We start from the raw sequence: 15,127 nt of genomic DNA, 5'->3' as shown, positions 1-15,127 counted from the left end.
ATCTTTACCTATCATACTCTCTATGCATCCATCCATTTATCCACATCATTAATTTGTCATCTATATATCGTCGCTGTCAGGTGGAATCCTCGTATCTCCAAAACCGTTATTTTTCAGGAAATTAAAAAAACGCCGTACCTTATCTGCAGTGCACAGGGTTTAGTCCGCGTTGCAGTGGATTGTCTTGCGCTAAATTCCTGTCCTCAGACGAGCACCAGAACTAGCGGGGGTCAAGATTTTTTTTTCTTTGAGCCCAGTGTTTTGAAGACATTTACCTCAGAAGACGTGTTGATTCGTTGCGACTCTTCTTGAGGAGAAATATGCTGCGAAGCTCTCCCACGGAGTGAGGAAGAGGTGGACAGTTGAAGTGTCCAATGGAGTTATGAGATTTGCGCTCAAGCTATTTTCAAGACTTTAGATTGGTTAATAACTTGTAAAAATAACAGACCCACGTGGGGACTGACCAATAGCATCGATATGTGAAAAAATATGAAATTGACCAAATTTGGACATTACGAGGTTTCCGCCCGACAGCGACGATATGCATCTATGTATCCATGCATCCATTTATTCTTCCACGCATGCTGTATGGATTTCTATGTGTTTATACAGGGTTTATTCTTACCAAACCTTCTTTTATTTGTTTTTCATCTGTGTCCAATTACCTCATCCATCCATACTATTCATCCATCAATTTATCTATCCTCCAGCTATCGACATCATCCTTCCCTCGTTGCATCGGCCTGTAAAACCATTTCTGACATACATCCAGCTACCTTTCCAGCTGGCCATCTGTCCATCCATCCTTCCATCCATCCCTCCACCTGGTCATCTATCCATTCACAGATTTTGCCATTCATTCCACCATCTATCCCTCCACCCATCTGTCTATCCACAGATGCCACCATTAATCCTACCATCTATCCATCCATCCATTCATCCATCCATTTATACATCCATGGATGCCTACATGCCTCCATTCTTCCCACCATCCATTCATCCATCTATCTATCTACAGATGCCAACATCCATCCATCCATCCATCCATCCATCCATCCATATATCCATTCACCAATCCATACATCCATCGATCCATCCACAGATGCCACCATTCATCCCACCATCCATCCATCCATCCATCCATCCTTTCATCTATCCACCAATCCATACATCCATCCATCCATCCATCCATCCACAGATGCCACCATTCATCCCACCATCCATCCATCCATCCATCTATCCATCCATCCATCCATCCATCCATCCATTCATCTATCCACCAATCCATACATCCATTGATCCATCTACAGATGCCACCATTCATCCCACCATCCATCCATCCATCCATCCGTCCATCCATCCATCTATCCATCCATCCATTCATCGATCCATTTATACATCCATGGATGCCTGCATGCCTCCATTCTTCACACCATCCATTCATCCATCTGTCTGTCCATCCACAGATGCCAACATGCATCCATCCATCCATATATCCATTCATCCATCCACCAATCCATACATCTATCCATCCATCCATATATCCATTCATCCCACCATCCATCCATCCATCCATCCATCCATTCATCTACCCGTCCATCTCTCTGTCTCTACACTTATTTCACAACTGTGCATATAAAAGTTTACTATTAAATCTTTCATATCTTTTCTTGTTCTCAGGTAACCCTGGCGGAATGCGAGATGCCAGTAAACGATCAGTGTTTTCAGGTAAGCCTGCTAAACGCTTGATGAGTTGCTAAGCTACAAAGAAGTGAAAGCAGCATTACACCACCAGTGTATGAAAACTGACAAGCGCATTAGGAGAATTTAATATTCCCCCCACAGTCTGTCAGTGATCTCATCCCAGACAAATCTGTGCCGCTTCGCACTTCCTTCCAAATTAGTCATGAATGACTCAGATGCCCTCGCCTCCATTTGTAGAGCTGCCTGTTATTACCACATCTTTATTAGGCGATATAGAGCGCCTGTAACAGTTGACAACGCACCAGACTGCTGCCGAGGAAAGAGGCTGTTTGATGCCCATTTCCATTGACTCAGGCAGCTCCAGTGGCATAGAAGTGAGGGAAGCGTCTGGCTGCTTCGTCTGCGGTCATTCTTATGAGGGGGGAGGGAAGTGATGGGTGGTTTTTATGGAGGTTTCGCTGCGCAACCTCATCTAGATACTCACACAAACACACACATCATAAAATATCAGATTGGATGGCAATTCATACAGCAGTTCATTTTTCCACTTTCATGTTTATCTTTGGCATGTTTCAATATTAATGGGTGTGTTTGTGGTCAATACCACAGTCATTATTCTTATTAGTGGTTGTGTTTGAATGAAGCCGATCTCCAAATAACTAATGGCTTTTGACTGTTTTTTTTTTTTGTTTTTTTTACAGGCTTATAACGTGTCAACGGCAAACAGAGACCCAATCATATTTATGCAATCCAAACGGGCATTTTGAGCATTGTGAATAAGCCAGAGAGAGACTTATTTTTTATAATTCCTATTTAAAAAAAAAGGGATTGTGTACTTTTTTCCACAGAGGTTAATATTTCTTAGAACCTGGCACATCTGTATGCTAAAGTACAAATACTTGAAATGTTGAGTGTTGATGTTGAAGAATGCTGTCTATCTGCTGTGTTTGATTTCTTTTGCCTTGTTTTTTTTTTTTTTAGCATGCTTCCCATTACTGAATTATGGGAAAATTCTCGACACATGGCCTTGCATTGAAGTTATGTAAAAGATTTTATGTGCCAACTGATTTAAAAAAAAAAAAAAAAAAGGTATTTTTTGATAACCCTTTTCAGTAAAGGAAATGGCAGCCATGTTTGGCAGCGTTAGATACAGTAGATATGTGAATGTTAAAGCTTGGTACAGTAGAGAAGCACCCTTAAGCCGGGTTTACGTTGTTACGTTATAAGATTTTCAGCCCGATTTTATCGCCGTAGACAAAAAATACACATCATTAAAAAAAAAATTGGTGAACTCGGTGTGGCACATTTAGTGTCAGTGCATCTGAAGGCAGGTGACAAATAAACGTATGTTTGAAATGTTTGAGTAGAACCTTACAGAGTGACCGCCTCATCGAATCTTCTTTAAAAGTGACTTTTATGCATCAACGGATAGCTACAGTACAAATACAGTAGTAGCAGCGTCGAAGCGTACAACATGCTTATGCTAATGGAAAAACACATCTTTATTACCTCAAGCTCACTTTGAAGACTGTTTCTGTTTTTCCACTCAAGCCTCGCTCAGCTCAGCTTGACCACGTACGCCGGGCGTTGACGTTTTCCTTAATTGCGGTTCTATAGCTAGAGAAACTTCCTTTGAGATAGAAGATTCTTCTCGTCCAGCATCTCGTGACAGAATCGTACAGTGTAAAAGAGGCTATATCTTGTATCACTGCCCTGGATGACCAACTCAGCAAGCACTCTTCCTACAACGAATGACAAATGTAACGTGTAGAACAAGAATTGTTATTTTGTACCAATGATGCACTAGGTATATAGCCTGCTACACCTTGTATGATGCAAATTAAACTGATTTATATGGTTCCGTGTCTTGTCCTGTGTTTTTTTTTTATTTTTATTTTGTTATGGGATTTACTATATACTGTATATTTGAATTACAATTTTACTTGTCACATACACTGTCATTAACATTCACAGCAATTGGCAGACGCCTTTATCCAGAAGGACGTACAAAAGTGTTTTGAAGACTCAATCAATGAATAAAATAGGACGTAGATGGTCTATAAGGAAGATATGGTGGAAAACTGAAGTAGGAGAATAAATAGATAAGATATAGAAATGATAGTATCTAAAAAGTAGTATTATTTTGTCTAAACGTATGTACAAACCCCTACTAAAGACGGATTCAGGTGTTTCAGGGACACCCACTGCTAACCGATGAGTAAAATCGAGCATACTGTGGATATATAACGCATAGAGATGTCTACGTAGAGAGACGCTCAGGGGCGCCCCCAAAGGGGTGGCCAGTGGTGGCCACGGCCACCCCTGTATAAACTCTGGCCACCCCTTTGGCCAACCCTAGTATGAATTTGAATTTGAATACATAATGAAAATTCACAATAGTTCATGAAGTGAAAAATAAATAAATAAATAAATAAATAAATAAATAAATAAATAAAATGAAGCACACGCTGCAGCCACCAAAAAGATTGTAGATTGATTGGCGCCACCAGAGTAGCTGTTTCACTGCCCCTCCCCCTCTCCATCTCGTCGTTAGTTCCACCCCAAGATTGGCTGTGGCCTCCTCTGGCCACCCTTATTAAAGGTTTCTGGGGATGCCACCGGAGACGCTGGCATTAGAATGAGTCTTAATAAAGAACCCAGTTTCTTTGAAGTGCTATTATTGCAAACCAGAAGAATCTACAAGCAACAACAGCTCAGCCACAAAGAGGTAAAGGTGTGTAATGTGTCCAGATCACTTGTCTTCTTCTGCGTCACTTACTACAGAGTGAATCTGGAAGCAACATCTTCAGGGTTTGGGTTTCAAATGAATTCCAAATTCATTCTTGTGTCTTTTCAAGTGATTTGCAAATTTGTTTACGCACCTGTGACTTAAATTTTATCTCATTTTATACAACTCGGGGTCAAGGGCCCTCAGGGGCCAACCAGAGGCAACATGCTGATAACACAACAAAAACCTAACTAGTATAACCAGTATTCATGCAAATTTTGTGTTTTGTGTCAAATATCTGTATATTTATATTTTTCATGCTCTATTAAAATGTGTACAATTGTTTTCGTGGCCAAGCAGCTGCACACAAGCTTAAAATTTAAGACTACAAGTAGTGTGAAACACGGAAATGTGTTCTCTGGAGTGATGGATTACTGTCTGGGAGTCTAACGGACAACTCTGCCAGATGCTAGAGAACATTACCTACCAGAACGCGCTGGTCCAGCAGTAAGATAATGTTCTGGGGCTGTTTTTTAAGGATTTGGGCCTCTGAGTTCAAGTGAAGGTTATTGTTCATAATTTCTGTTATACATTCTGTTTCACAATGCTGTAATGGCACCGTTTGTGCACGTTTATGCACAATTTTTAAATACCTGTTTGCAGCAACAGCGATCTGTATCACATGTTGACCCGGACATTGCCCCAGGGTGTGTAAACTTTTGCACCACCTATTTCTATATTGGTCAGTTGTCATAAAATGTAGTTCATTTGCTGTGGCGAGACACATTTCAATGAAAACAGCTATAAAATGACAACACCTCTAGTTGTTACCATGGCAGCATTAAAGTCAGGAACTAAAAGGGGAAGAAAACTTATTCTCCTTTCTTAGTATTTTTGAAACATATCAAATAAATTCCATTTTTCGAAAAGGACCTGATATTGATAATATCCTTGATCAAGCTACACCTCTGAACTTGGTGCTGTTCCTAAATAGGCTGTAAATTTGTTTAATCTGTTTAAAAGTATTCGGTTCGGGGAAACATGAGCGTCCAGCTGTTTTGTTTCTGGGCAAGAATTTCAGTGGAAAAGATTTGTTGGTATCTGAATGGAATCCAATTCACACTTGGTCTTTAACCCAGTCTCCACCACCGCTGACATATTTTACAACAATCACACATTCGTGTGACATTCACTGTATACTCTGGAAGTTTTACTCCTCTTTAGAGTCAGTTAAACCCCACGGTTTCTCCATCGACCTGACAGATGTTGTTTTCAGAGCTGACGCTATTGAGATTTCAGCAGCTCTTATTTCGTGCCTAAAGTTCTTCGAGTTGTAATGATCTTGGCTTTTCTTGGAAAGGTCAGCATGGCCTTAAGTAAACGGAAATCAGCTGGATGTACATTACAGTACCTTCCTCTGAACGTGATAAGATTTACCGAAACTTCTAAACCTCTCCAAGGAACGAATCCCACCAGGCTCCATCGCTGTTCTTTTTCATCGTTTGGATAATTGCTCATAAATCTAATCTAATATAATCTAATATAATATAACCGGGGTGTGTGCAAATGACCTCATGATGGACCGACGGACCAAACAGCAGCTTGGTGCTCATTTTTGAAGGCAGACCCATTAATTCAGACAGGAGTGTGAGATCACCAGGCTTGTGCCAGCATCCTACCATGCCGGCCTTCTCCAAACCCTAACACAGCTTTTAAGCAGGATGTGGGTTTTGAGAAGCCTCGGTGTGTCTGCTTTTCCAAAAACGGGGTTATGAAAAACGGCTGTGATTGAACGATCATCAGTCTCCTGTGTTAAAAAAAGAAAATTTTATTAAGTGTGGTATGCGTACCATCTCATTCAGGTATTTCCCTCAGAATGTTTAGACTGGTGTTAGGAATGACGGATACGGTTCGGGGGTTAGGAGAACATACCTCCCTTTGGATTGGCGTTATTAGTCGTAACTGTTTGCATGTGTGCCATTCTAACAAGTCGCTGATTTACTGCTTCTCTTTGCTTTACTCTGAAGCATCATATTCCTGTTTTAAGGGAACAGAAAAGGCTAGATGTTATTTTCAGTTCATCTCCATGGAAGTTAATACTTTTATTGCTTTCTTCTGAGTTGAATATATGACTTTGGCTCTGATTGCAAGCAAAGATTGAGTATAATGGGGATAGTTCTAGATTTATCCAGAACAACACTCGGCGTATGTGATTTAAACGGTTTCCTGTGCTGAGGAGGTCAAAGCACCAACACTCATAAACTTCTGACGTCAATATAAAAATGTATAAACTCTTACGTTTTGTTAAAGAAAGAAAAAGCAGCGAGTTGTCTATGTTGATGTTCTCCGTATGTTTCCTTCAGTTTTCTCTTAACTCCTTAAACAATGTCTGTAGGTTGATTAGCTGTTCTAAATGGACCCTAGGTGTCAATGGTGCCCTGTGATGTACTAGTGATCCATGGCATGCACTTAATAAAGATAAATGCACTTAAAAGCACTTAATGAAGATAAATGAATGAGTGCAAACATAAAAGAAACATTTACAAAAGAAAAAGACACCATTACTGTAGGTTAGTGGCCTCTCTCACCAAAACAAAACACATAGCTAAGGCTCAATTCCAACAGCTGTATTGCTAATATCTGAAGCATTAGCAAGCATGCCAATTCTGATATTACATGTTTCTATTGAGAGATTGTACCAGCTCCGGTTGGATTCTGCTTCATGAAGATTTTGGACATTCAAAAAGGAGATCCCAACTCCATGTGGTCCTCGAGGACAACAACACCCTAATTAATACAGAATTGTCGAAGTGTATCTGACTGTAGAAAGGACATTATTCATAATAACACTCTCCGGTGTTTATAATAATTCATAAACACACCCTCCAGTGTCACCCAAAGTGAGGATGAGGTTCAGTTACCTCAGACTTGTTCATTGGGAATAAATGCAAACACATTTATATATAAGTACAATATTAATCTTAAACTTCATTCATTCATTCATTCATCTTCTACCGCTTATCCGAACTACCTCGGGTCACGGGGAGCCTGTGCCTATCTCAGGCGTCATCGGGCATCAAGGCAGGATACACCCTGGACGGAGTGCCAACCCACTGCAGGGCACACACACACTCTCATTCACTCACGCACTCACACAATTTTCCAGAGATGCCAATCAACCTACCATGCGTGTCTTTGGACCGGGGGAGGAAACCGGAGTACCCGGAGGAAACCCCCGAGGCACGGGGAGAACATGCAAACTCCACACACACAAGGCGGAGGCGGGAATCGAACCCCCAAACCTGGAGGTGTGAGGCGTACGTGCTAACCACTAAGCCACCGTGCCCCCCAATCTTAAACTTTTTGTACTATATTTCTTATGTTCTGTAAAGCTGCTTTGAGACAATGTCCAAAATGGAATGGAATTGAATTGAATGCTAATAGCTGGCTCGAGATCCTCTCAAACTTCTGCTTATTATTCTCCAAAATGATTTTAATGCTGATAATCTCTTTCAAATTCAATATCTAACCTCCTATTGATCCGTCCTCTTTTTAACTCACTTTCTCTCTCTCTGTCTCTGTAGTAAATCTAAGAGGAATCCTTTTAAAGACCACAGGCCAACCACACCCAAGATCAGCGCAGAGACACAGAGCACCATTTTTGCAGTCAGCTGACTTGCCTGGCCTCTGTATTTATTGCTGAACTCTGTCATGTTAATCCGGACATAATGCACGTATAAACTTACGAGTTATGCTTTGAAGGTGTGCACGTGACCTGTTGGCCCCGTTCTGCATCATGAATCCACAGTGTGCGCTGTTAAGCCTAGCTCTTCAGGGTCAAACCCAGCTCTAATGATGGCGTGGGGAACGATCGATTTCACCTGCTTCATGAAACGCCCTTTCAGTCGAAGCTTTCTGGACTTTTCTTAATGGTTGGCGAATGCAGCAAAACTTCCAAGCAGATGTTTTAAACCATGCCATGTGATTCAGAAACTAAAGTCTGGTCTCTGAAAAGTTCTCATTTCTAGAACTGTTCTCATTTCCCAACAAACCTGACAGAATAAAATGATGAATTTGGCCTGGGATGATTACAGATGCATCACTGGACTGGCTAACGTGATGTACTGAGAAGACGGCAAGGTTTGTATCTGAGTTAAACCCACGGCATGTGTAAACGTCCGAAAACAGCACGTAGAACAGCAGACGTTTGTCAACAAATGGAGCTCAGGAACCAGCTGGAGATCCGTCATCACTTCGACCCTGATGTTCTATTCATAACATGCTTCTTCAACAGTTTCTTTGTATTGTAAAAGGTTCTTAGCTATTTAAAAGTTGTTCAATAAAAGTTTTTATATAAGAAAAAAAATAAAGAAACAAATCAAAATAAAAATTCTATATACTGTATATTTGAAGGTATATTTGTATATATTGTATAGAAATATTAATTAAGCTTTTATGAATTCCTAGAGCATCTGCTACTCTCTAGATTCGAAAGATGTGGCTTGAGACCCAATCGTGGGATCCTGCTTCTGATTTTATTTATTATTATTTTTTCGGATATTCTTCCATAACAGCTTGGTCAGGGTCATGGTGCTTTTAATACAGCTTCTATAACGTTTAGGTTTTAAGAAATAGAATTAAATAAATTTGTTTCGAGAAAGTGTCGTTATAATTTTTGCTTAATATTCCTTTATGTTTAAACTCCTTTGTGTTTACATGAGTGGATTATTGGCAGAGCTGGGGCTTGAACCACTGCTGATAGATAGATAGATAGATAGATAGATAGATAGATTACGTCATGCGCAAAGTTTCATAATGTAAATGTCATCTTCAAGTCATTTAGTAACCTACAATTGCTCCAATTGTAGAAAAACTTCACAAATATCCGCCTAGACCTGGGGGAACAGTAGGGATACATGCATGAGTTTCATAAAACTTGAGTTTATAAGGAAAGCTGAATTCTAACGAGTTGTATTTTTCTCTCCTAGATGAGAAAATGCATAATGTGACAAAAAACCTTTTTTGTCTTCTTAAATGTACTGAATATATCTTGTACTTGTCAAGATACACACCAATCTGCTTTGACATACTGTTTACTAAAGCAGTCTGTGGGTTTGGACAGAGATAATACACTTCTACTGGGGCTAAAGAAAGATCCGTCATCTTTACTTCCATCACTACTAATAAAATTTCTGTCACTAAGCTTACTGAATGAAACCAGGCACACTGTAGATCTCTTCAGCTCGTAATCTCACTGACAAAAACAGCGCAAACAAGCGCTCGTTTGTTTTGCATTGTGGTACTGCTGTGGGGTCTGTAATTCAGCCTTAATGGTCTTATTAAATTGGATCATTCATCATGCAAATATCCCTCAATTTGAATTCATGTTGAACTAATTACTAAGTGACTTTGCCTACAGCGCTACACGGACGAAACAGGATGTTTACATGGGCGCTCGAAGACAAAAACCAAGCTCAAAATATAATCAGACTGCATCTCTGGTGCAGAAGAAAGCAGATAAAAGACTGACGGATTATTTCTTTTACATTTGTGGACAGTTTTCTTTCATGACAGTTTTTGGGGTTTTGGGTAAGAGATGTGGTGTTGTGTGGAGCTTAGAGGGCGCTCTTGAACACTTTACATCCTCTCAGGACATCGTCTTTCCGACTTCCTACCCGGAAGTAGGAAATTTATGAGGCGCACCTAATGATGCTAATGAATGTCTCGAAAATAGCCTCTTTCCACTAATTACCTCAACCCAAATTAACCCAGACGAAAGCAGAGAGAGAGAAAGAGAGAGAGAGAGAGAAACAAATCAATAGAAAACTTCAGCAAGCTCCAGTGAGGTGGTTTTAATGAAAGAAGTTAAATATAGTTAGTTTGGTTTTTTTTTTGTTAGCTGTAGGCTACAAACTCACCACAAAGCTCTCATTAAACTCATTAAGGCATTAATGGGTCTGTTTAAGCAGGTAAGTGATACAACACTTTAACTCAATTAGCTATATCTTTAGTGCACAGTCAGCTTTAAAAGCTGTTCTATATATACATCTTTTAAATAAGTTTTTTTTCCCTCCCAACTCTATAATTTAAATGTTTTTTAATATTTATATTTATATATTTTATTATTATTATTATTATTATTATTTTTACATTAAAGTAAATTGCAAACAAACTTTTATCTGAATTAAGATACAAGGAAATACAAAGACAAAATAAGAACAAATATTTGGCTTCATTTGTAGAAAAAAAAAAATTAAATAAATAAATAAAAGATGCAATCTTAATTAAATTGCTAATTAAGGTATTAAAAAAAAAGTGTTGTGCTGTTGAAAAATAATTGATGGTGTTTTACTTCACTTCCACTACAGAACTCTGCCAATTTTTTGTTTATTAATGAACAAAACCACATACTTCCTATGCCATGGAAGTTAGTTCCTGTTATCAGGTAGATTATAGAAGCTATAAACTAATATATAGCTATATATATATCGTCGCTGTCAGGCGGAATCCTCGTATCTCCAAAACCGTTATTTTTGAGGAAATTAAAAAAACGCCGTACCTTATCTGCAGTGCACAGGGTTTAGTCCGCGTTGCAGTGGATTGTCTTGCACTAAATTCCTGTCCTCAGACGAGCACCAGAACTAGCAGGGGTCAAGATTTTTTTTTTCTTTGAGCCCAGTGTTTTGAAGACATTTACCTCAGAAGACGTGTTGATTCGTTGCGACTCTTCTTGAGGAGAAATATGCCGCGAAGCTCTCCCGCGGAGTGAGGAAGAGGTGGACAGTTGAAGTGTCCAATGGAGTTATGAGATTTGCGCTCAAGCTATTTTCAAGACTTTAGATTGGTTAATAACTTGTAAAAATAACAGACCCACGTGGGGACTTCATTCGATATGTGAAAAAATATGAAACTGACCAAATTTAGACATACGAGGTTTCCGCCCGACAGCAACGATATATATATATATATCAGTTGTTCCATCACCAACATTTTTTTTCTTTCTTTTTTTTTAATAAATGTACTTAAGGAAAACTCCTTTTCTGAAGACTCTCAAGTGGTGGAAAACCTCCTGACCGAATAAAATGAAATAATTGTTTAATCAAAGATTTTGCCAAATTACACATAAGGGACCTCCAAGGCCCTGTGAATGGTTTGTTACTATGGAAACCGGAGGTAGAGATCACGCCGCGAATATGTCACAATGATTTTGCAATCAGAGCTGCTGTTACTGAATACGAAACACTGCCTACGGACCAATCAGATTTGAGAATTTGACAGGGATTTTAATGTGTTTTTATATTGCAGAACACACGAAGACCCTTTCGAAGTTCTAAACACAAGCGTAGGCATTTCACAGTGCCTTCTGGTCTCATCCACGATGAGCTCTGCTTTCTGCTCTATTTGGAAGGATGGGTTCTTTTTTCACTTCTACTGACGTGCTGAGAAACTTTTTATAAACACGCCTTGCATAACGTTTCCCCAGACGTTGTTGCGTGACCTCTTGCAAGCGATTTACCAGAATTTCTTAGTCATTGTGTGTTTGATGGTACAGCAAGAGGACTGGGAAACGGCTCTGGCGGTTTTTGGTGTTATCCTGAGAAACTGATTGTGAAGACTGCAAATCATGGAAGCTTTTATGAGAAATGAATAAGCGAAGCAGAGTTACTCGGATAAATAAACCGCCTGGGATCGCTGCACTTAGAGCCATTCGTTTGAGTGTTCTGCAGATAAGCCATTAGTTAGAACAATGCGTGGAGACTTTTCCAGGGGTCCTGTTTTGCCAGTCTTTTCGCTTTTATAAGGAAGTGTTTTGGAAAGAGTGCTTCACCTGATGAGTGTGAGCAATCACTCTGCCATGTCTTTGAGTGTGTGAACCTGCTCAGGATCAGAACACACTTAGACTGTTTATTCCAGGAAATGTAGATTTGAAGCCAGAACTTCTTCCAAACCGAGGAAAAGGTCAAAATGCGTGCAAAAACATCCTCAATGCTTTCTTTTTTTTACACAGTTGTCAGGCCAGGGAATTGTTTCCCCCTTTCCAACTCTGTGTGTGTGCGCATATTATGGCAAGTACTCAGTGTGAACTCAATGGTGTGGGTTTATGGCTGTGGTGTCTGACCAATGTATGGTGTGCAAGGATGCTCTACAGGGCTGTGTTTGTATATGTGAACATGTACTTGTGTGATTGTATAAATGTGTTTATTTTTCTTTGTGTGTGTGTGAGTGGTTGGGGGCTTTTATGTGTTTGTGTCTCCATTTTGTGTATCCAAATTGTCTGTTTTTGTGTTTTGTGAATGCATTTTTTGTGTGCATGTGTTTGTTGAGGTTTGTCTTATTGTGTGATTTTGTTTGCATGCTTGTGCTTTAGTGGGTGTTTTTATTGGTTGTTCCTGCTTCTGTTGGTGTATGTTGTCTTTGTGTGTGTGTGTGTGAGAGTTTGTGGCTGGATGAATGTTTGTGTGTGATGAGAGTGAGGGGACAAAAACGCAGCTGTTGTAAACCGTGTAATTCTGTGGCAGGTTTTTCAGGCTTCCTCGCAGTTTCTAGTCGAGTTCTACACTCATCTCGATCTGTCTCTCAAACTAAAACCTAGTGATGAGGATCTTGGGGAAATTTCAGCAATGTTCTTCACGTACATTGGTTCTGTGGGGTTTCAACCGTTATAGGTAAAGCGGGTAAAGTTTCACTTGATTGAGGCAGAAATAGAAACCAAGTCTGTAATAATGTGGTACCTGGTATTAATACTGTTTGGCAAAGAAAAGTTTTTTTTTTTAGTAACATGTGGCAGCTTTGTTCAAAATAGCATCTACTCAGGAGTTGCAGAGAAAATTAGGAACTCATGATAAACACTAAACCACTTGTCCGTGATGAGCGTTTGTGTGTCTGTTTGATCCTCAAAACCAGCACATCACCTTCCAGATGTTTGTTCCAGTGTGTTATTCATAGTGGTTTACCGTGAGTTATATAACACCAGGAAATAAAAGTGTGCTGAAATTAATGAGTAAAACACTATTATGAAGCTTAACAAAGAGGTTTAATCTGTCATTGCCTCAGACTGAAGTTACAATTAGATGATAGATGAAGCATGACAAGCAAAATCTTTTCAAAACGGAGATCTTTTCACAGTGGCTGTTAAACTGCCAAAGATACGGTCAGTTTGGGAGAAAAGAGGAAAAAAAAACCTTGTGGTTTTTAAACTTTTCAAGCCAGTTGCTCGTGTGAATGCGGCCTATTTGGATTTCCATCACGCGTCCCACCTTTCCATCCTACAGTTCAGCAAATAAATCGTTCTAATTGTCTTAGGTCACTGGTGGAACATGATCCACTGACAGCAACTCCATTTTCCATGTTGAGGTTTGCGGAAATTTCTGCTGTTTGTCCCAGAACTCGAGTCTTACTTTGTCCTGATGTTGATACACAGCACGAGTTCTCCTTATGATTGTTCTCCAAAGTCTCATTAGTCGGGGCTGTGCACGATAACGCAGCCGCCGACGCTGGGTGTGACGGACCAACGTGTTCTCTTTTTAATCATCCCTCAGGGAGAGGATATCCTTTCACTCCTCTTAGTTTCTTATTCAAACCAGGCTTTGTGATTTGCCAAGGCGATTACCACGAAGCACACGACGACTCAATTGTGAAACTGGCAATTAATTTTCAGTGGGGGGCTTGCAAGTGTTTTCAGCTGGCCTGCACCTGCAGCGTCTGACATGTCTCCTCAGTCCCGGCCAGATGTGTGTGTGTGTGTGTCTGTGTGTGTATGTGTGTGTGTGTGAACGATAGCTCCTGAGAGAAGGGAGTGGAACCGAGCGCATGAGGTCAGGAAACGAGAGCGCTCGGATTAACGGCTGCCGTGTGACCACCAAACGTCACACAGCTCTGCCTTTTCCTCACTACAAGCCAAAAGTCTGATCTCAGTTTCTCCTGATGCTGACAGGATGCTAGATCTTTTCCCATTCTGAAACGGCTTCATTAACAGCTGATCCCTTACCCAGTTTTAACAGATGAGTCTTCAGAGATGACCTCATGAAGCTTTTCTTAACAGCTATTCTTTTCAAGTTAGCAGTTAGGATTTCTCCATTATGCTTTGCTCGAGCTTCGGTGCTCGTGACTCGTCGTGGGTGGTCCCGTATATAGTAAGACATCCTGAAGATCGCTCTTCCTAAAATCTCAATTTATGCCCAAGTCTCACCCTTGAAGCATGTGAATAGTCTCATCTGGATGCTGCAGGTGTTGACATGACTATCCTGTGCTTAACCCATGAGTCCTATTCATAATCTTGAGCATCCTTTCAACATCACTGTACGGCTTGACGTTTTCTCTTCCCCTGAATCCACACCGGATGCATTGGGTAAGCAAGCATCAAGCCTGCACACTGTCCACGCCGGACGTGTCTCAGCTGTTTCCGTACTGGCTACCGGCAGGACAAAGAGCAACAGTGTGCTTTAATCTGTTTTGGCGATGTTATGAGCAAGTGAATTTAAATTTCCAGCAATGGCTTAATGTATAATAATTAATGGAATGAGTTTTGGTATCACATCACTTTGGAAACTTGAAGTAGCCTTTGGAGCAGAACCAAAAGTTCAACTAATGGAGCTGGACCTGATTGTGTGTGTGTGCGCAGTTGTGTCCTGAGACGGGTTGGCAACCTGTCCAGGGTGTCCCCAACATTGTGCCCCGAGTCCCTGTTTATAGACT

At 40.3% G+C, this 15,127-nt stretch overlaps 2 protein-coding genes across 2 annotated transcripts in view; both read left to right on the top strand.

Moving 5' to 3' along the window:
* c25h8orf34 (chromosome 25 C8orf34 homolog) overlaps positions 1–3,563 on the top strand; it is a 76,026-nt gene extending 72,463 nt beyond the window's left edge. The window contains exons 14-15 of the mRNA XM_060861243.1: positions 1,681–1,728; positions 2,406–3,563. Coding sequence (XP_060717226.1) covers positions 1,681–1,728; positions 2,406–2,413 — 56 coding nt within the window. The 3' untranslated portion in view covers positions 2,414–3,563. The remainder of the gene's footprint in view (positions 1–1,680; positions 1,729–2,405) is intronic.
* A 6,682-nt stretch (positions 3,564–10,245) lies between these two features.
* The window catches only part of sulf1 (sulfatase 1), a 90,611-nt gene continuing 85,729 nt past the window's right edge, over positions 10,246–15,127 (top strand). The window contains exon 1 of the mRNA XM_060861390.1: positions 10,246–10,401. The gene's annotated coding sequence lies outside the window, so the exon portion shown is untranslated. The remainder of the gene's footprint in view (positions 10,402–15,127) is intronic.

The sequence above is a fragment of the Tachysurus vachellii genome, chromosome 25, assembly GCF_030014155.1.
Source record: "Tachysurus vachellii isolate PV-2020 chromosome 25, HZAU_Pvac_v1, whole genome shotgun sequence".
NCBI classification, from domain to species: domain Eukaryota; kingdom Metazoa; phylum Chordata; class Actinopteri; order Siluriformes; family Bagridae; genus Tachysurus; species Tachysurus vachellii.
This window is presented reverse-complemented; position numbering and strand designations above follow the sequence as displayed.